Source organism: Cucurbita pepo, chromosome 3, assembly GCF_057944985.1.
Source record: "Cucurbita pepo subsp. pepo isolate OVF chromosome 3, ASM5794498v1, whole genome shotgun sequence".
Taxonomy (NCBI): domain Eukaryota; kingdom Viridiplantae; phylum Streptophyta; class Magnoliopsida; order Cucurbitales; family Cucurbitaceae; genus Cucurbita; species Cucurbita pepo.
The window spans coordinates 10,256,482-10,277,438 of record NC_141800.1 but is presented as its reverse complement, the minus strand read 5'-3'; the positions used below and the strand labels follow the sequence as shown (position 1 = coordinate 10,277,438).

At 40.5% G+C, this 20,957-nt stretch overlaps 3 protein-coding genes across 3 annotated transcripts; 1 reads left to right on the top strand and 2 right to left on the bottom strand.

The window, feature by feature from the left end:
- Positions 1-5,884: 5,884 nt before the first annotated feature.
- LOC111791785 (Protein kinase superfamily protein) lies at positions 5,885-8,420 on the top strand. Its single transcript, XM_023673262.2, has 6 exons — positions 5,885-6,171; positions 6,250-6,440; positions 6,510-6,708; positions 6,805-6,968; positions 7,744-7,848; positions 7,977-8,420. Exons 1-6 carry the CDS (start codon positions 6,084-6,086, stop codon positions 8,310-8,312), a joined length of 1,083 nt encoding a protein of 360 aa, XP_023529030.2. The 5' UTR covers positions 5,885-6,083; the 3' UTR covers positions 8,313-8,420.
- Positions 8,421-8,625: 205 nt separating this feature from the next.
- Positions 8,626-15,011, bottom strand: LOC111791783 (leucine-rich repeat receptor protein kinase HPCA1). Its single transcript, XM_023673257.2, has 19 exons — positions 14,625-15,011; positions 13,898-14,021; positions 13,679-13,750; positions 13,443-13,517; positions 13,266-13,337; positions 13,026-13,187; positions 12,836-12,910; positions 12,692-12,763; positions 12,526-12,597; positions 12,373-12,441; positions 12,216-12,290; positions 12,072-12,143; positions 11,862-11,996; positions 11,307-11,773; positions 11,069-11,212; positions 10,814-10,935; positions 10,482-10,701; positions 10,107-10,342; positions 8,626-9,265 (listed from the first exon to the last, which is right to left on the bottom strand). Exons 1-19 carry the CDS (start codon positions 14,713-14,715, stop codon positions 8,807-8,809), a joined length of 2,814 nt encoding a protein of 937 aa, XP_023529025.2. The 5' UTR covers positions 14,716-15,011; the 3' UTR covers positions 8,626-8,806.
- Positions 15,012-20,508: 5,497 nt separating this feature from the next.
- LOC147793215 (uncharacterized) lies at positions 20,509-20,940 on the bottom strand. Its single transcript, XM_087121904.1, has one exon. It carries the CDS (start codon positions 20,923-20,925, stop codon positions 20,509-20,511), a length of 417 nt encoding a protein of 138 aa, XP_086978030.1. The 5' UTR covers positions 20,926-20,940.
- Between the last annotated feature and the right edge of the window lie 17 nt (positions 20,941-20,957).

The window sequence follows — 20,957 nt, the reverse complement described above, 5'->3', positions numbered from 1 at the left end:
ATGTTCACCTTGCATAACATTTACATATTAAATCATAACGGTCTAAACACACAATTTATGACACGTGCGAAACCACGGGCCTGTGTCAACATGTCACATCATTCAAGACCTATGATGGTAGGGTCACCTATTTGGTTGGCCTTAGTCGACGTTCTATCCTATTTTTTATTTTGGCTTGACTTGTAACATTTCATATTTTCCATTTTTGTCTTATTTGGTTGATTGTTATTTTTATTTCTATATATGAAAAGATATTATGCTGCATTTATTATCGCAGGAAAATGTGCGATTTCTAGCAAGAAATTACTGCCTTAATGGAAAAGTCATCAAGACCTTTTATATTCCCATATTCAACTCTCCTCCTTCCTTGGAAACGACTTTGACTCTCCAAACATTTTGGGTTTTCGAGGGTATCTGAGAGTGCGGGAAAATCAAGAGTGTTAGAGGGGAAAAACGTGTGGTTGGTTCGCTAGTTTTCGAGGAGTTCTCGGAATCGATTAGCGTTGCTGTTTCAGAGAAAGAATCGAATGGAAGTAAGCGTCGACGTCGGGATCACTGCGTTAAAGAAGGTAGGCCGTCGGAACCAGAGGAAGACGCCACGTCACCATCATCGGAAGCGGGTAGACTGTGTCGTCATCGGCAGCGGTGCACCTTCATTTAGGGTTATCAAGGTCTTCCGGGTAAGGAAGACGAAAGATTCGGGTCGGGCCACTTCGGTCTCTAGCCTAGTCCATAGACGAACACGGGCCACGCTCATTCCGGCCCAATACGAGCCCAACAAACGCGTGCATTGCTTCGCACGCGTATCCCGTGGCAGCTTAGCTCGGCTTGACGTGTACGGTGGCTCGGCTCCATCAAAACCCACGACTTAATTGGTCGGCTCGGCAGCTCGGCTTGGTGACTCGGTATCACTATAATATATCGATTTCAAGGTTTTCGACCCTTGGAAAGCCGTTTCTGCCCTTAGTTTTACCATCCGAGGTCATTATGGTTCCTAAACGTTAAAGACAGATTAGGTCGGGGGTTTATTTTGATAAATAGCATGAGGTTTAGCTATGGTATGTTATGAAAGGTTCCTAAGTTTTTATGTGGTTATCATAGGACGTATTTAACTGCTGGGATTAGCTCGTTGTGAGAGACTTCAACCAAGACCATCGAAGTAAGTGACCTTACTGTTGGAGTTAGCTTACTACGTGTGGTATGGTGGTGCGTGCCCTGTGGCCCCTGCATGTACCATATTTATATGATATGATTATGTGATGTATAGATTGTGTTGACTGTAGATTGTGTATGTTATGTGATGTATGAATTATGTTGACTGTTGACTGTTTATGTTATGTGAAGTTATGACTGAGATGTTAGTATTATATGTCATGAATATGTTGATCGATGTCATAGATACACGTAGAACTATCGAGTCATGTCATGAGATGTTTATGCAACTGGAATGTATTTTCATGTTATGTAGTATGCCATGTAATGTAGGTCATGTGAGATGCCATGTAATGTAAGGACCGTATATGCGATGTTAGCACTGCTTATGTAATGTCATGTTAGATATGTTAAGGGACCTCATGCATATATATATGTCACGTGCATCGGGATTCTTCCCCTTTATGATACGAAAGAATGAATTACGATATTTATGTTCGCCATGATATCATGCGGGTCCTTTTCTATTCTGTGGTGTCCGGCGATATGTAATACGTTGTGCCCAACCAAGCTAGGCCCAGGGGGTATGTATATGAGACTGCCTGGTGGGTCCATGTATGCATACATGGGCCATGTGTGAAGGAGTACCACACATCCAACCCTACCCGGAATCGAAAAGCGCCCAAGGCTATGAAAAGTTTATGAAAAGTTAGGTCCCGCTCATATGTTGCATGTGTTTGCATTCCTAACCCCAACAGTGGGGTGGCTTACTGAGTATTTTCATAAAATACTCAAGCCAATGTGGTAGAAATACTCAAGCCAAGTGCTACCACATTTTTCAGGTAAAGGCAAGGCGCCAATGTACGGTCGACCGCGGAGCTGAGGACACCATGGAAGTTGGAGATGGGATATTTTTAGGAGTTTAGTTTTATTAGACTGCTTTAAGTTATAGGATTGAGTATTGCTTTATTTGAATTTATTTTGAATTCAGTTATTGAAGGTTTATTTTCGGAGGTTAGGTTTTTTTTTTGGATTTATGAATGTTTGTGAAAGACTCTTCCAAGGTTATTTATGATGAGCTTCCGCTTAATGAGTTATGTATGCATGGGTGACGTCAATAATTAGGTTAAAGAAAATTAGGGGCGTTACATGACTTGTCCCTCAAAATTTATAACGACTTTGTAGTGGAGTGGAGTGAATCGTTGGGTAACCCACTTTCAAATTAGGTTGAAAGAGCTCTATCATATTTGCAGAAAAATGCTTCTCGAAAAGAAATGGGGATTAGAGAGCATTGTTACAAGGCTTGAATTCTTTCAAACATATGGTGGGCAAGGAAGTGAAGGTCCAACTCGGCAGATTGTTAGACGAACACAACTCTTCACAATGGTATGATATTGTCCACTTTGATCATTAACTCTCATAGATTTACTTTGGGCTTCTCCAAAAGACCTCATAAGAATGGAGAGAATATTCTTTGCTTTGGGACTTTCATCATCCAACACACATAAGTCCATTATCAAGCGATCTAACACACGAAACCAAGCTGTAGGATCTGAAAGCAGCAAATGGGTTACTAGACTTGATCTCAAATCGGTTCATTTTGAATTCAAAACCAATGCAAGAATGAGAGATGAATTGAGGGACAAGGGCATACCAAATCTTAGCATATGCGACCTTTAATTGCCACCACTCATTGCAACCACTCATTCTCCTTTTTTATTTTATTGAAAAAAATTATGCAGAGCTTTCATTCCTTCACCACTCCCGACCTCAGTCAATTCCCACGGATCACCGGAGACCCTCACTTCCATCCTCGAACCTTCATCCACGCCTCAGACGAAGACAAACCACAGAGATCCAACGCCCAATCCACCCCATTCTGCCACGAAAACCACCCCGAAACCAATCCACCAACGTAAACCACGACCCAGACTCGAAAACCAATCCACCTCCAGCCAACATCTCCAGCCTGAAAACCACCCACGGCCCAATCCGCCTCAGCCCAACGCCTCGGCCCAGTCCACCTGCACCCAAAATTCCTGAAGGCCATGGTTTTGCACGTGCCATAAATTGTATGGTTAGACCGTTAAGATTTACTACGTAAATGCTATGCATATAAACGTTATGTTGTCTTGGATGAATTGATATGCGATATAATCGGATGGGATATGTTATGCTTGGATTGTATTGTGTGACTGTTAAGGTATTTACTGTATGAACTACATGTTATCAAATGTTATGTCGAAAAGCATGAAACGTTATCTTATATCTATTAAATTGCATGTATACAACATGATATGAATTACACGGAAACACGATAAATAGCATGAAATATAATCCTCATTAGAAGCATGAATGATATGGTAACGGAAATGAGAAATGGTATGACATGAATAAAATGATAGCAGGGGTTATATTTAATAATGTCGAAAATGGAAAAATATTGTGACCTCATTCATTAATGTGTGTTCATGCATTGGGGGATACCTCTATTCCATCACGAGGGTACGGACGCGTACACTACCAGGCAGAAGAACGACCATTACGTTTTACATAATGCTACCGTGACGGCTACTACTTCTAACGAGTGTCCAACATAGAGAGCTACTAAAGAATGCTCGCCCAACAAGGAAAGGGGCCCAATGGTGTGTGAACTGACTGGTGGGTCCACACTCGCACATATGTGCGTGTGTAGAGTATAAAGTACACATCCTAGCTGCTCGTTAGGATACTACCGTAGGAAAATAAACTGTTATGATAGGCCCCATCAGTGGATTCGCTTATTCTTGCATCATAACCTTGATAGGGGTCGCTTACTAAGTATTCTTAAAATACTTGAGCCTCGTGCTACTACATTTTTCAGATAAAGGCAAGGTGCCCTGTAAGGCTGACGGAGGCATCGCAACACCGAGACTGTAACACATGCATAGAATAGGTTCGCATTTCAAATTTAATAGTATAAGTTAGTAGAGTTGTATTTGCCTTTAATAATAGTATAGATTAATATAGGTTGAATTGTATTTACATTTAACGAAATATAGGTTAGTATAGGTTGAGTCGTATTTATATTTAGTAGGTCATAGGTTAGTAGTATAGGACATTTAATTCAGTAATGTTTTTTCTTCTTTTCTTTGTATTTGTTATTCCTGAAGTAATAAATGAGATATGAAATTAATGTTGCATTAATGATAAGAGTTCATAAGAGTAATTTCGCATTAAAGGTTAGGTTAAATGTATAATAGTAGCCTTAGGTTAAATAGCGAAATTTAAGGTCGTTAAATATTCACGTCACGTGCTACTTTTATTTTTGAGGTAAAGTTAAACACCTCTGCACGGATGACGATGTCGCAGTGACAGTCATAGCATTGAAGCTAGTGTAGATTCATTCATGCTATTTGTAGCCCTTATGTTAGATTAGGGCATTGTTTTATTTTATTTAAACTTCACATTATTTATTTTTCGCTATATTGTTTTAAAGATTTTATTATAAACGTTTAAGTCCATAATATCATTTATGAAATATTTAAATGAAGGTTTACACTCGCAATGATTATGTCATGCATGTAGTGACGACCTTGCTTTTAATAGAAAAATAAGGTTGTTATAAAGTACCTCTTCTAGGAATAATGTTTTAAGACTAAGACTAGTGCATTGTCCTATGAAGTGGAAGTGGATGTTTAGATGGAATTCCACTCTCCTTAAACTTGTCAAAAAAACAAGGAATCATGTAAGTGTGCAAAAAAGTCAAGACATTAGACTGACTCAGTTTTAAGGACTTAGAACCTCTCTTAGAGTATAGTATCATAGCATCAATCATGAATATGATTAAAAGCCTATAAGTAGTCTATTTACTAAGTCTTATACTCACTCTAGTGTTTACATATTTTTTCAAGTAATTACTACATATTGGTGGAGGACAAGAGCGGCTCTTGAATAGGTGTCATAAAGAACCAAAATAAAGTCGAGAGCTTCCGCTGTTTTGAGTCATTATGTTCCAATTTTGTTTGGTAATTTGTTCCTTAATTTATTTTAAACTTGAACTCTATTTTGAATGTTATAAATATGTACTTGTTTTTGCATTTTAAATTTTTTTGAATATGTTGTTTTAAAAAAAATAAAAGACTTCACATATTTTTACTTCCTCCCATCAATCCATGTAGCAGTTGATATTTTGAATAGTTAATTTACTGCTCAAGTTTCTGATTAGGGATGTTTAATTTAGGCCTACGCCTATTTTATTCCTCATCCTAACTCTACCAAAAATTTTCATTTAGAAAGAGAAGTTTAAAAAAAAAATGATTTCTTTCGGTATACTTTTTTCTCACTCACATAGTTTTTAAAAGAACTCCCCAGAGATCACCCAACATAAAATTACTCCAAGCAAAACACATTTAACTTGAAGTTCGTATGATTGAACTATAAAAATAAGATATACTTTGTTGGTAAAGATAGTAACGTTCAATTATTTTATTCATGTACCTCTTCTTTAGTCCGGTGTGATGATGTAATTCATATTAATATTTTTTTACATGCGATTTTGTGGAAAACTATAGAATTGCTTATCAACAAAAAGATGTTGAAAAATATAGAATAAACGTAATAATCCAAGGAAAAAAAACAAAAGAAAAAGAAATGATAGGTTCAACAAAAACGGATAAGGACGTCCCAACAGCCAAGTCTTAAGCTACAAAATAAAGAGAAGGGAGAATTGCAGCTTGCATTTCGTTTTCAATAACCAACATTTTGCTTTCTCTTTTCTTTTCGTTGAAGCACAATATCTTCATTTCTGCGCCCAAACCCTTTTGCTTTCTTCTTCCTTGTTTGTTGCACATTTTTGACAGATTGCCTTTTCAGTATCAATCAAATGATACAATATGGAGGCCTTTGAAGAGGAAGTGTGAAGAAGAGATCATGTTCATTGGGCATCAAAAATGATGCCTTTTACCTTGGTTTCTGCATGGAACAAGAGGCGTAGACGAAAAAAGTCATCTCAATTAGAACACCAAACGGAGGACCCTTGTATGTTATATCAAATGTATCATCTTCAACTCTCCCTTTCTCGTCTCTTTTCTTCCCTCACCAACTTGTGTTCCTCAGGGATCTATAGACCAGCTGAGTTGTGGCAGCTTCAAGAACAAACCCTTCAAACACCCCCCAAAAGACACCATGCTTCCACTGTCTTCACCCTTAGGGAAATGGAAGAGGCCACCTGTTCCTTTAGCGACGCCAACTTGCTCGGTAAAGGCGGCTTTGGTCGTGTTTATCGAGCCACCTTGCGGTCGGGAGAGGTCTGTTTTGCTCCTTTAAACATTGATCTATGTTCAAATTGGCACCAAACTAACCTTTGTTTTGTGAAGGTGGTAGCGGTCAAGAAAATGGAGCTGCCACCATTTAAGGAAGCAGAAGGGGAGCGTGAGTTCCGAGTGGAAGTGGACATTCTGAGCAGATTGGACCATCCAAATCTTGTTTCGTTGATTGGCTATTGTGCGGATGGGAAGCATCGGTTTCTAGTTTATGAGTACATGCACAAAGGGAACCTTCAAGATCATTTAAATGGTCGTTGGTTTTTGTTTTAGTTTGAATCCAAATTCTTGGGTTTAGATAATAATGATTGAATTTTTGGCTAAGTGAATCTTTGATTTGGTGTTTTAGGGATCGGAGAATCAAAGATGGATTGGGGAGGGAGGCTGAAAGTGGCACTTGGGGCTGCCAAGGGATTGGCCTATCTCCATTCAAGCTCCGCTGCTGGGATGCCTATTGTCCATAGGGATTTCAAGTCCACAAATATTCTTCTTGACTCCAACTTGGATGCAAAGGTAAGCAAACCCCATTGTCATATTAGTTAAGAGTATCAACAATAACGATTAGATATAAAATCTTTGATATGGAGAGAGTGCGTCATTTCTTCTCGGTTATGTACCCATTTTCAAATATAAGGGAACGATGTACTATGTTACATTGGTTGAGAAGGAGAACGAAACACCCCTTTGTAACAGTGTCGAAACCTCTCCCTTAGCAGATGGTTTTAACAACCTTGAGAGGAAGTGGTGGACTTGGACGATTACAAATGGTATTAGAGCCAGATACCAGACGATGTGTCAGCAAGGAGGCTGAGGGGTGGACACGAGGCAGTGTGCTAGCAAGGACGCTGGTCTCCAAAAGGGGTGGATTAAGGGTCCCACATTGATTGGAGAAGAGAATGAGTGTCAATGAGAATGCTTAGTCCCAAAGGGGTAGATGGTGAGATCCCATATCGATTGGGGAGGAGAACAAAACCCTGTTTATAAATGTGTGGAAACCTTTCCCCACCAGACTTATTTCAAAAACCATGAGGGGAAGTCCAAAGTCCACTCAATGAGGACAAAATATGTTACATACTAATTGTTGAGGATTGTTGGGAGTGGGTCCCACATTGGCTAATTAACGAGATGATCATGGGTATGAGACCTTTTGGAGAAACTGCTCATAGTATGATGGAACTTCGTGATTCCTAACCCTAACGATTGTGAATAAAAGATAAAAAAAAAATAGGGTGTAGTTATGATTTTATGTAATGTTCTTGATCTTAATCTCGTATTATTTGCTTGATAGATATCAGACTTCGGACTTGCCAAGTTCATGCCAGAAGGGCAAGAATCACATGTGACTGCAAGAGTCCTAGGCACGTTTGGATACTTCGACCCTGAGTATACTTCGGTATTGCCTTTAAACACAAATAACATCATTTCTCTTTTCACCTGGTTTCAAATTACAGATAAAATGTCTCAATCATTTCCAAAAAAAAATCGAAAGAAACAATTTTGAAGTTGTTGGTTTGATAATAGACAGGAAAACTGAGCGTGCAGAGTGATGTGTATGCCTTTGGAGTGGTTCTTCTTGAGCTCCTCACAGGCCGCCGAGCAGTGGACTTGAACCAGGGCCCCAGTGATCAAAACCTTGTCGTACAGGTAAGGCATATATTGAATGATCGAAAAAAGTTACGTAAAGTGATAGATCCTGAGATGAGTCGAAGTTCATACACAATGGAATCCATAGCCATATTTGCAAACTTGGCTTCACGTTGCGTCCGGACAGAGAGCAGTGAAAGGCCAACAATGATAGCATGTGTAAGAGAGCTTCAAATGATTATCTACACAAAGTTGCAAGGCCGCAAGGGCTAGAGACGTTATATATGTATTAAGTATACTTCATCGTTAATTGTTTTGTATCGGATGAACTGTTCTTATACCATGCGGGGATGATTTGTTATATCTTTAACTCACCCCTAATCATGAACTCGTCTCAATTGAGGAAGGCATGTACCAGTGTATGAGGATTTATATGACGATGTGGGATAAGGGTCTGCAATCATACTCAATAGTAATCAAGAGTTGGTACACATAGGGTCGTGCCTTGATATCAGATTATGTGCCATTTCATGAAATCTTTAGTTATGGCACAGGACGAAATCTGTAGTTTAAAAACCCAAGTGCCAAAATTTCACCTCAAAATTAACCTATAATTAGAAACATAATTGTAATTACAACAGAACAACCCAACCAAAGTGGAAGTTCCTGCAAAATCACAATTCATAGTCTAGACGCTAGTATTTACTGCTCTTCAGTAACATATCAAACATTACTGCCCATTTCTACATGAGAAGAGTATCCACTAATCATTGGCTGTTGACACCCTCTTTGAGTATAGAATCATTATAAGGATGTCTGGAAGCAACTTTGGAAGCCCCAAAGTCTGTGGCGGATGAGGATGCTGAGGTTGAGCTTGTATTGATTCCATCATTCTGCAAAATGCTCTCAATTGCCTTGACCACATCACTCATTGTGGGACGCTCAGCAGCTGCCTCTTCAACACATTGCATGCCCAACTCTAAGAACCTTCCGAACCCAATAAGATTTGTTGTATTAACGATGATGGATTTATCCATTATATCCTTCAAACCATAATATTCTTCATCACTCTTATTCATCAACGTACGCACCTCACGAACTATGTGCTTTCCTTTCTCAATTGGCAGCTTAGCAGTTATCAATTCCAACATAACTATTCCAAAGCTGTATACATCACTTTTTTCAGTCAATTGTTCACTCATGTAATATTCAGGATCCAAATAACCCTGCACATGAATGTCATCAACATATCGTTACAACAGGACAATAGTATGAAAAACTCTAAACAAATGCAAGGGTTGTTATAGTTTTCGCAATTCAAAAGGTGAGATCCCACATCGGTTGGGGAGGAGAATCAAGCATTTTTTATAAGGGTGTGGAAACCTCTCCCTGGTCGACACGTTTTAAAAATCTTGAGGGGAAGCCCAAAAGGGAAGGCCCAAAAAGGACAATATCTGCTAATGGTGGGCTTGGGCCGTTACAAATGGTAACAAAGCCAGACACCGGGCGATATGCCAGCAAGGAGGCTGAGCCCCCAAGGGGGCAGGGCAGACATGAGGCGGTGTGCCAGCAAGGATGTTGGACCCTGAAAGGGGTGGATTTGGGGGTCCCACATCGATTGGAGAAGGGAACGAGCGCCAGTGAGAACACTAGGCCCTGAAGGGAGGTGATTTATGAGATCCCACATCAGCTGAGTAGCAGAACGAAACATTTGTTACAGTGGTGTAGAAACCTCTCCCTAACCGACGCATTTTAAAAACCTTGAGGGGAAGCTTAAAAGGAAAAACTCAAAGAAGACACAGCCTTGTTTTCCAATGTCCTTGGGAAGTGCATTTTCCTTTTATCAACTACAAACAATCCTTGTTTTTAATGGAAGAAACTAAATATTAGAGTTTTCAAGAGGTTAATTACTTGCGTTTATGCTAAACCAACCTTGATATCTTAATTTTCTAAGTAAACTGTGATTTCCTCATTCCTATGCTACATTGTCAATCAAATATTATTTTTACTAGAAAACGCTTGATTGAAATGCTGACACAACAAAAATATGATGCATAAACTACTTACCATTGTACCTTTGACTTGAGTAGAAACATGTCCCTTTCCACTGTCTGAGACGAGCTTGGACAAGCCAAAATCTGCAACCTTTGCATTTAAACGTTCATCTAGTAAAATGTTGGTGGACTTAATATCTCTATGGATTATGGGAGGATTAGCAAGCTCATGTAAGTAAGTCAGGCCTCTGGCCGACCCAAGTGCGATACGAAGTCTTCTCTTCCAATCAAGATAAATACCCGATTTTCCTAAACACGTGTTATTTGCAGTTAGATATTCAATGGGGCATTAACACAAAAAAAGCACCAATATTCCCAACTTCAATTTCACACCACTTTTTTTTGACATAAATGAGATAGACAGCCCAAAAGAGTCGAGGAAACTTACCAGATAGGCTCTCTCTAAGTGTCCCATTAGGCATGAATTCATAAACAAGAATCTGTTCTCCTTGTTCGGAACAAAATCCCACTAGGCCTAGAAGATTCTTGTGATGAACTCGTGAAAGAAGCTCAATTTCTGTCTTGAACTCAAGGCCACCCTGCATTGATCCTTGTTGAGCTCTTTTGATTGCAACTACTTTTCCATCCTTCAGCGTTCCTCTGTATACCTGTACCAATGATGACGACCGTGCTAAAACAACTCTGTAGCAATTTGTACAACAACAGGATAAACAGGAAGGGACGTTCAGGAAAGCAATGACCAATCATTAGTACATTTACCATGCCAAATCCTCCGGATCCTATCACGTTACTCGTGGAGAAATTATTTGTGCATTGTTTAAGTTCATCATAAGAAAACCATCTAGCTCCCTTTAATTGTGGCGCATCTCCACTATCGTTTCCTTTTGGTACCCAGAAAGATGGATTAGATATAAGCTTAGAGCAATTTGGTTAGAATACAAGATCTCTGACCGACCAACAACCGTACAAACTCACAGCATGGTGATAAAAGCAATAATGATTAACATCATTTACCATGTGGCTGGGCCTTTTCTGCACGTCTCTTTTGTTGAATTGCATATGTTCCAACTCCAATGAGGCATAGAACAAGAAAGGCAGAGCCAACAGCTATTCCAATTACCATTCTGGTGTTCGTTGAATCTGATCCCCCATTGATGGCTTGAGGCATTCATGCTTTTATCATCAGTTCATCATGGCTAATGCTAAGGCATAACTAAGGAACCTTTTTAGGTAAAATGATTATTAAGATTACCTGGAAAATGATAAGGAGATGCATTGAAAGTGTATGGCCCAAACATATCGGGAGGCTGGAAATTATGATGGTACAATTCAAACCCAATCTTCTGGATGTCTTCCCTACTGAAATACCTATCGTGGGATGGAAAAAGTGCAAGTTGTATCTGAAGATAATCATCAATATTAACGAAAGGGCTTTGAATAAAAGGCGTGCTGTTGAAAGTTTTAAAAAGGCTCGTTTCCAATGAGTGAAATAGAGTTATATTGGACAATTCCCGGAAAGAGGATCCTTTAAAGTATAAGGTCCCTTCATATGGATAGGCACATTCACAACTCTGAGGGTTCAGCTTCTCATCAGGAGGACATGACTTACTACCACAATTGACAAGGCTCGTAGAATATGGTTTTGTTTGTTGCTGTTGAAGGTGGCAATAGTTCGTATTTGAGAGGACACTACTTTTACACACAGGATTTCCCGACAGCCTACAAATGATACTCATGAATGAATAAAGGTAAATGCAAAGAACAACATGGAATCTAACATTAAGAAAATGGTAAGCATTTTTCTCACATCAATGTGTTAGTATATCCCGAAAAAGAGGTAACTGAGGAAATATCGTTATTTTGCAAATCAACTTGCTGCAACGATTGGCTGATGCTGTCACCCATAATTAATGTCCCACCAAATGCGTTGTTCTTCAGTTTTCTGTGAAAATTTTAGATAACATTAAATTATTTATTGCAATTAAGAATTCCACCTTAATGTTTAAACAAAGCTTACATTTGCTGTATATGTGGTAAGATAAAGATTCCTTCTGGCAGCGTTCCTCGTATTGACCCATATTCAACAATACTGAAACCATGTTAGGATAGACATTTACCATTAAATGTCAAAAATTTCAAAAAACGGTGATGTAGAACTTACAGAGTGGTGAGAGATTGTAGAGTTGAGAACCATTCCGGAGCTACTGATGAGTTAAATGAGTTGTTACTAAGGTCCCTGCAAAGACAAACTTAACAAGTCAGTGAACTAATATAATGAAGATCAAAATGGAAATGTTAGCTCCTTGTCCTATGCTTACACGTGACTTAGTGAACTCATTTGAGTAAAGTTTGGTAGTGGACCTGTTAGCTTATTGTTGGCCAAATGCCTGAAAGAAGCACGCAGTAAAGGAGATCAAAAAGGAAGTTGATTAACTACCCAAAAAAGTAATTTTTATATGATAAGTACTCACAATGCATTGATATTAATTAGGTTGCTCAGAGTTGATGGGACATTTCCTGTTAAAGAATTTCGATCAAGTCGACTGTAACATATTTGAACAGCTTCAATAAGTCGTGGAGAGGAAATTATATAAGATAACAATATAGTACATTGAAGGCTAAGTAACTTATACTCACAGAACCTCAAGGGACTGAACAAGTCCTAATGTTGGTGGGATACTCCCAGAAAAATTATTCCCGTCAAATAATCTGAGGAAAGAATTGAGTAAGATTTGGAAGACAATATGATTGAACAGAGCTGTTGAATTGATATCCACTTACATGTGTAATAATTCCATCTCAGAGCTAAAAAGTTCAGGTGGAATGGCTCCTGACAGCTTGTTTTTGCTGAAATGACTGCAATTCACGAAGTCAAGGTTTAATTTGATGTTGTTGGGGCTCTGTAGATACATCTATTTCTACATATATTGCTTCGCACTTGATTGGGCTGCTTGGAGAAAATAATACTCACAAATGTTTAGCCCCAGAAAGTTGATCTAAACCCGGAGATTCGGAAGTGGAAACTGGAAGAGGACCAGTCAACTTATTATCTGCCAGGTCTAGCCAGTAGAGTTTGGAGAGTTTTCCTAGAGTAGCCGGTATGGTTCCAGAGAAATTGTTTGAATATAAAGACCTGAGATAGATAAAAGTTCTACTTGGAAAAGAGACACTATGAAGATCCTTTTTTTCTTATCAATAAATTATATCTCACAAGAAGGTTAGCTCAGCAAGATTGCCTAGTTCTTCCGGAATTGTACCACTAAATCCACACGCAGAAAGGCTCCTGAAAGTTGAAAATTGAAAATGAAAATAACTATCATAGCTCTAGAAAAACAAAAGCATAAAAGTTTAATGGCATCAAATTTGTTTGCTTATCAGCGCTCTTTACAAGGTATCCAATTTCAGCAAACTCCCAAGCGCCCGGGAGATCGAACCAATGAGGCCTCGATTCGCTGAAAGGTCCCTGCAATTACACAACATTTAGAAACTCAATGACCTCAATCAACAGTTTGGTACTGCTTGCTAAACTAGAAAACAGAAAAGTTTCTTGCAAGTATGGTCAGAATTCATATTATTTCATATTGCTCCTGTTAACTCAACCACTAAGAGATTGATGCGACTCACAATGATTTAAGTTCAGTAAGGCCTCCAATGTCACCACCAAGTTTACCTTTTAGGCCCATACTCGACAATCTCCTAAGAGGTTAGCACACATACTGAGTGAGTGGGTTTAACCAAAATATTAAAGAGAAATGAACAGAACCGAAACCTTGTTCAAGGATTGATAAGGAGTAAAACTAAAGGGAAGAGAAATGTTGTAAATCATAAGGAATTGATATTTACAATGCAACGACTCTTGAATTGTTGCAAAGAACTCCTTCCCAGGGGGCTCCACAGGGATCATTTGATGCACCCCAGCTTGGTGGTGTATTTTGCCAATCATCTTTCAAAGCTCGAAGAACTGTAGCTGCACCAACAACATGAGCATGAAGCTTAGAAGGCTCCCATCCACCCTCTTCACATTGTCAAAGTTAACTGGTACTCAAAATCTGCTTCACTGTGACACTCAGTAGTTTCTAAACGATCATTCTAACAAATTGTATAGGAACTAAAAAACTCTAGCTCTTAAATCGTCAATCAATTTCAAAACATCCTTCCAAGAGCTTAAATGAATGGTTACAGACAACTTGGAAAATTGTAGGTGTAAGAAATAGAAATTAACACTAATTGGAAGAAAATAATATTCAAATACATGAGCTCTTGCACATAAACAATATAAAATCACTCATCAATCTTTATATCAATACTTTAACGGTTCTTAATGAACCTCATCATGTGGTGAGTTAATTGAAATGAAAGTAAGGCAAGTCGGGAAGAAAAATTGATAGCGTGGGCGAATAGAAGACATTTTATTAAGCGCCCCTTTTTTGTTCATCCATCAGGAAGAAATGATTTGATTGGAGAAGTAAAGTAAACGAAATCTTGGCTTTGTCTTCTTTGCAATGGAAGGCTTCATACTGAAAAATGGCAGATTAAGAAAACAAAGAAACAAGGTTAAGTAGAAACTTACCATCGCGGGAATCAGTATAGGAAGCGGCCAAATGGAAGAAAGCCAAAAATAGCAGCGTCTGCACGATTGAAACCGCCCAAATCGCCCCCATATTTTCGCTCCCACCACGACGCACACAACTTGGTCGCTTCCTTCTTCAATGAACCAGGGATTGGAACAAAGCGGCCTCTGCCCATTCCCCTTTCTCATTTTTGGTTGCATCACTCTTGAATGCTGGTAGGTGGATGTAATAATCAGTTTCGCTGATTTTTCTTATCAATTCAATGCCGTTTATCAGATGCTCGCTGATATTTTGTTCAAGCAATTTAATGCTCACAGTTGAATTTTAAGTTGGAGCTGCCCCACTAATGCATTACCTCAAAATCAGCACGAAATAAACCCATATTTTCGCTCCCAATACGCATCAGAGACTAACATTTTCATGTGCTACCCCAAAGATCAGCGGCGGTAATGGCAAGATAAAAACACTCCCAGCGTTCTAACAACTAAGAGTCGTATTAAGAGTCCTTTGCCCATGGTTGCGCCAAAACTCTTATTGTCACTTTATTGTTTTCCTTTACTGCTATGTATATTTTCTTTATTGTATTTTCTAGATGTATGATCGTTAGGAAGAATCATGTCCACACGGGTAGACATGAAATGCCTCAAAAGGTACTATAGGGCAATGCGACCCGTCGACAACTTCTCCCACCTAGATTTTGTATGATCGTTCGGCGAGATCACGTCTAGGCCTGTCATACATGAATCGCCTCAAAATGTACTATAAGGCAGGCGATGCGACTAGTTGTCAAACTCTCCCTACCCGAAAAGTTACATGTTATTTAAGTCGTTTTTTTTTTTTTTTTTTGCCTTTTGCCTTTTGCTTGTAGTCATAAAACGTCACTTTCAATCTTTCTTTCTCAATCTTGCTTTCAAACTCTCTTTTAAAATCTCTCTACCTCCGTTTTCTAAAACCTTATTCTCAAAACGGGACCAGAGACTTAAGCATACATTGCTCGTCCATAGTCGACGCGATTCTAAGTTAGCTTGGCTCACTCAGTGTTGAGAGTGAGTGCTGCACAATCGTCAAATTCGCTGTCAAGAAAAGTGTGATTGTGACCTTTGGTATTAGAGTTGAGTTGGCTCCAAAGTGATTCGATAGACATGGCTATGACCAAATAGTTGAAGAAGTCTCATGTCAACCGACTAGTCAACATAGAAGAACAGATGCAATACTTGCGGGAAGTCCCTGGCAGTATTTGGTACTGAGACAAGCGGGGTGAAAGAACTCACCGACAAGACCCTTGCCACAGTAGTGGGTTGGTTAGATGAATTGCCCATTCAGGAATTGATGTATCGAATGGACAACATAGAAGCAAAAACCACAAAAACTAATGGTTTCGAGCGGGAGACAACTCGACAGGCTCTGCTGGCTTGATTGAGGAGTGAGTCGATGACTTAGACAACTCCCAAAAAGCAATTGTATATATGGTATTGGGCAATCTGAAGATGTGAAGGATGCCCTCGACGTGGTCAGGGCAGAAATGGCGGATATAAGTGCTAGAGTGAACCTTCTCGTAAGGGCAATGGAAAATCAAAACCCTACAAGGAGAACGAGTAAGCCCAACAAGGTCAAGGTTTTGGAACCCAAGCCCTTCTTTGGGGCTCAAGACGCCAAGGCCCTAGAGAATTTCATCTTTGATCTTGAGTAGTACTTTAAGGCGATGGACACTGAAACAAAAGAAGCAAAGGTCATCTCGGTCACCATGCATCTAGCGGAAGATGCAAAATTGTGGTGGTAGTCAAAGTACATAGATATCCAAGAGGGTGGATACACAATAGACACTTGGGAAAAACTAAAACAGGAACTTCAATCCCAATTTTTCCCACATAATGTCAAAATCTTGGCCAAACGAAAGTTGCGAGACCTTAAACACACGGGGAGTATCTGGGAGTATGTCAAGCAGTCCACAACACAAATGTTTTGACATTCATGTTTGAGATAGACAAGGTCTTCCATTTCACATAAGGATTAAAGTCATGACGAAGTCCAAACTATATGAACAAAACATAGAAGACCTCTCCACGACCTATGCTACATCTGAACGACTGTTTTACCTGAACAACGAACAGCCCTAAGACGCTAGGTGAAACTAAACTACCTTGAGCGGAGGCACTCGCAGCTAGGTATCCAATCCGCTCAGAAGTGGAGGAGGTGGCAGATCGAGAGTCAGAGGGGGAAAACAAAGACAACCCCAACAAGGATCTGGAATCTTAGGCCGAGGACCCTACAATCAGAATCATTTCAATTCATTTCAATCGGTCCCCTCCCTTCTGCTTCCTATGAGAGAAAATCACAGAGTATATGAGTGTCCAAAGAAAGCATCACTACAAGCATTCCAAGCAGCTCTGGACGCGGACTCAGAGGCGAAGTCAGAAGGTGGAGAAACCGGGAAACTGCCGCTGGAAAACATAGAAAATCCTTGTATGGGAGCCTTGAAGTTCCTTCCACTCTACAAAAGGAGGTAGGGGATTCAAAATAGCCGATCGAAAGAGGCCTCATGCACGTAGAAGCATGGGTTAACCACAAATTGGCCGAGTACAATGGTCGATTCTGTTAGTGAAAGAGTGAGTTATTGAATGATTGATGAGAAGATTGAATTTTGGAGAGCAAGAATGCTCCATATTTATAAAGAGAATACAAAAGATATTCCGAAAATCTACCTAAAATATCGAGAGAAAATCTGGTAACAAACCAGTAAATAAATCAAAATCAAATCAAATCAAAAACTAAATCTAACTCCTAACTCTAACAGAGATTTAGTTAGATACTAACTGACAGCAATCTAAACAAATACGTAATCTTTAACACTCCTCCTTGTTTAGATGCTGTGAACTCCAAGTTTTTTTTTCTGAACACCCATCTTGCTCCAATTATCTTTCTGTTTAGAGGTCGATCAACCAAACCCTAGATTTTGTTTTTCTCGATCACTGAAAGCTCCTCCTCGGGCAGGTGCATCATCAACCAAAGCATTTTGTCGTTCATCTTTAGACTCTTCTAACATGCTACCAAAGATTAAATTGTTTGGTGCATTAGAAATCTGATTCACCTTCGTCAGTTCTTCCCAATTCCATTGCTCATTTCCAGCAAAATGAACATCTCGGCTCACAATAACACAACTAATGTGTGGTTGAAAAACTTTGTAAGCTTTTGATATAATGCTATACCCAACAAAAATGCCAGCTTCTGTCTTTTTGTCAAGCTTATCAAACTTGACCTGTGGAATGTGAGTGAAGCAAAGACACCTAATGTCACAGCCCAAAATTTGAATCTCGAAATTAAGAGCCGGACCAACAGACTATGCAATGAAATCGTGTAAGAATCAATAGAGAAACGAGATTACACAAAAGAAAACTTTAACAATTATGAAGGAGGTTTAAAATCCAAAACAAGGTGTTCAAATATGAATAGTAAGTAAGCGGTTTACAAAACGATGCATGACAAATCTAAACAAAATTATGCACAGACTCCTAGACGCCCCGGGACACTCCTCTGTGGCATTAAGATTCAGCATGCATTCCCGCCTCGATCCCTGGCCTCACTCGCCTGAAAAAAAAAGGAGTAGAAAGGAATGAGTATAAAAGAATACTCAGTAAGTAGCCTACTTGTAGGCTCTTTTCGCATCCTTATCTTGGTAGGTAACCACGGTCTTTCTCGGGTTTCTAAGCAGGGTGATCTAAGCTACAACTCTCTTTTTTGTATCATAAAAGGCTTGCCCATCTTATGCAGTGAAATGATCAGTGTCCTGAGGTGAGGCGCGACCTCATAAGCAAATCTGAGGGGATCGTATGGCTGGATTTGAATACGTGACTCTCTCTCTCTGAACATCATCCGTGGAGGTTAACTGACGACCCTCACACGGGACCATACATCCACAAAACGGGGTGCGACCCCCTATGTGCCGGTCAGCTACTGAGTCATCCTAAGTGGCTCCATGTTCCCCGCTCAGGGACGGGTTTCTACGGCCCAGGAGTCCTGTTCAGAAGACCCCTTAGCTATCACCACTAGGTCTGGACACCTGTCACACTTCCCTATCCGGATCTGCAAAGCTCAACGATCACCGTACCAGAGCTCTATCTCGACGGTATGGTATCGGAGGAGAGAGGGAAGTGGAGGTTCTGATGACACTATCTTCACTGCTCAACTCTAGCGGGCTACCCACAGTTACCGTGGTGACCTATTATTCTTTCTAGGGTGGAACTTGGTACCTTAGACTTAGATTCGTGTTTCTCTAGGATTCTCGTGCCTAGTGTCACAAACCTATCGGGTTTGGAATTCTGGGTTCTGGTTCCGTCGGTAATCATTTCACGGGTCTAATTGCACGGTATTCTAGAGGTCCCCCAGTCTAGGGTCTCATCTAGCTTATTTAGCCATAAGCATCCTAATCTAAGCTCATAATTTCTTCCTATTCATCCAGAAAGATAATCCAAGCAATCATCATACAATAGAGTTTACACGCAGCAGTTCATGCAAAATTATCAAACATGCTCAACGGGAAGATAACGTCCATCTTTACCCAGAGCGCAGATTACACAAGTTTCCCAACCCCCTCATGCATACATACATTATCAGAGTCTCAACCAAAACAGATTTAATACACATTTTGTATCTAGCTTTCCATAATCATCTATTCGCAGTTTCTATAATAAGACGCTAAGTCGGGCTAGCTAATTTCATAGGTGGTAGCATGCATGCTTGTTCCTAGCGGTTCCTACAAGTACTGCTTGTGGAAGTCCAAATGGCTACTTACTTGGTCGACGCGTTCCTTCCCGAGTTCGAGTTTTCTTGACGGAATGGATTCCTATAATTCTGAAATTTTCTTCACAGGTCCTAATTCACATAATAATAGGGTCAGCATCAAAATCGGGTCGGAAAACAAGCAAACAGAGACCGAACGGGAAGAAAAACGGTGCCTCACGCGCCCCCACGCGCGACGCACGCGCCCTAGAAGGTCACTACGCGCGCGTGCCCTACGCGCTTCTCCCCCGCGCAGGCGCGGGTCAGAGGCGCCGAGTCGGGCGCTTCGCGTGCGGCGCGGGTCGGGCCGGTCGGGTCCGCGCGCCTGACGCGTGCCCGCTGCCGGGTGAGGACGCGGCTCACCAGCCGGTGATCGACACATGTCGATCACCGGTTCTGCCGCTCTCCTCCGCACGCCGTCCGACGCGTGGCGGCCTCCACCCTCTCTCCTGCCTTCATTTTCCAGGTCTCTTTCCCGTTTCGATCTATTTTCTCCCGATTTTTTTATCTTCCAATCCGTAATCCGATTCGTTAAATTTTCTTCACGAAACTTGTAGACCTCATATTCTACTCCTTGGAAAGAATTTTCTTAAATTTTTCTGATGATCACAGATCTTATTATTTGAGTTCAAATTCGGAGAAAAACACAAGTTCTTACCGAAAATCACGTTATCTTTAAACTCCGATTCGAACGCCGATCTTGGCCACCTTCACTTTAGAACTTAACCAGATAGCGCTGTTGGGGGGTAAGAGTCCAAGGATCAACACAAAACGTTGCTAGCACACGAAAATCTTGATGACTTCTCAATGTAGATACTCGTGGACTAACCTGAAGTTCTTGAACGTTTTGTCGAAATAGGAAGGTGCGATTCGTGAGAGCACCTTGCCTCGAGCTATTCAACGGTTTAGATTGGGGACTCGGTTCTCCGGCGTCGGTTCTGATCCGATCTCCTCCCCTTCCTCAAAACCCTAATCTTCTTTCCCTCTTCTTTCTCTTTTCCCCATTTTAACTTAGCCAAAACAGACCCCTCAACTAATAAGGGCGAAATGACTAGTTTGCCCCTATTGTAACCATTTTTTTTTTCGGGCGCTAAAATCCTCCCCACGTTAGGAACTTTCGTCCTCGAAAGTCGGTCCTTCTCGGAAGAGTTCGGGGTAGGATCTCCTCATGTCATCTTCACATTCCCAGGTGGCCTCGTTATCTCTATGGTTTTCCCATAAAACCTTCACTAAGGGAATCTCCCTTCTTCGTAGTCTTCTCACATCATGTGCCAATATCCTTATGGGTTTCTCCTCATACGATAGGTCCTTCCGGATGGGAAGCGTTTCGTGATCAATGATGTGAGTGGGATCTGGGGTGTACTTCCTCAACATCGATACATGGAATACGTTGTGCACCGCGGCGAGTGTGAGTGGCAATGCTAGTCTGTAGGCCACAAGCCCTACCCTTTCTAGGACTTCAAAGGGTCCCACGAACCTCGGGCTCAGCTTGCCCTTCTTCCCAAATCTTAGCACTCCTCTCATGGGGGCTACCTTCAGGAAGACGTGATCACCCA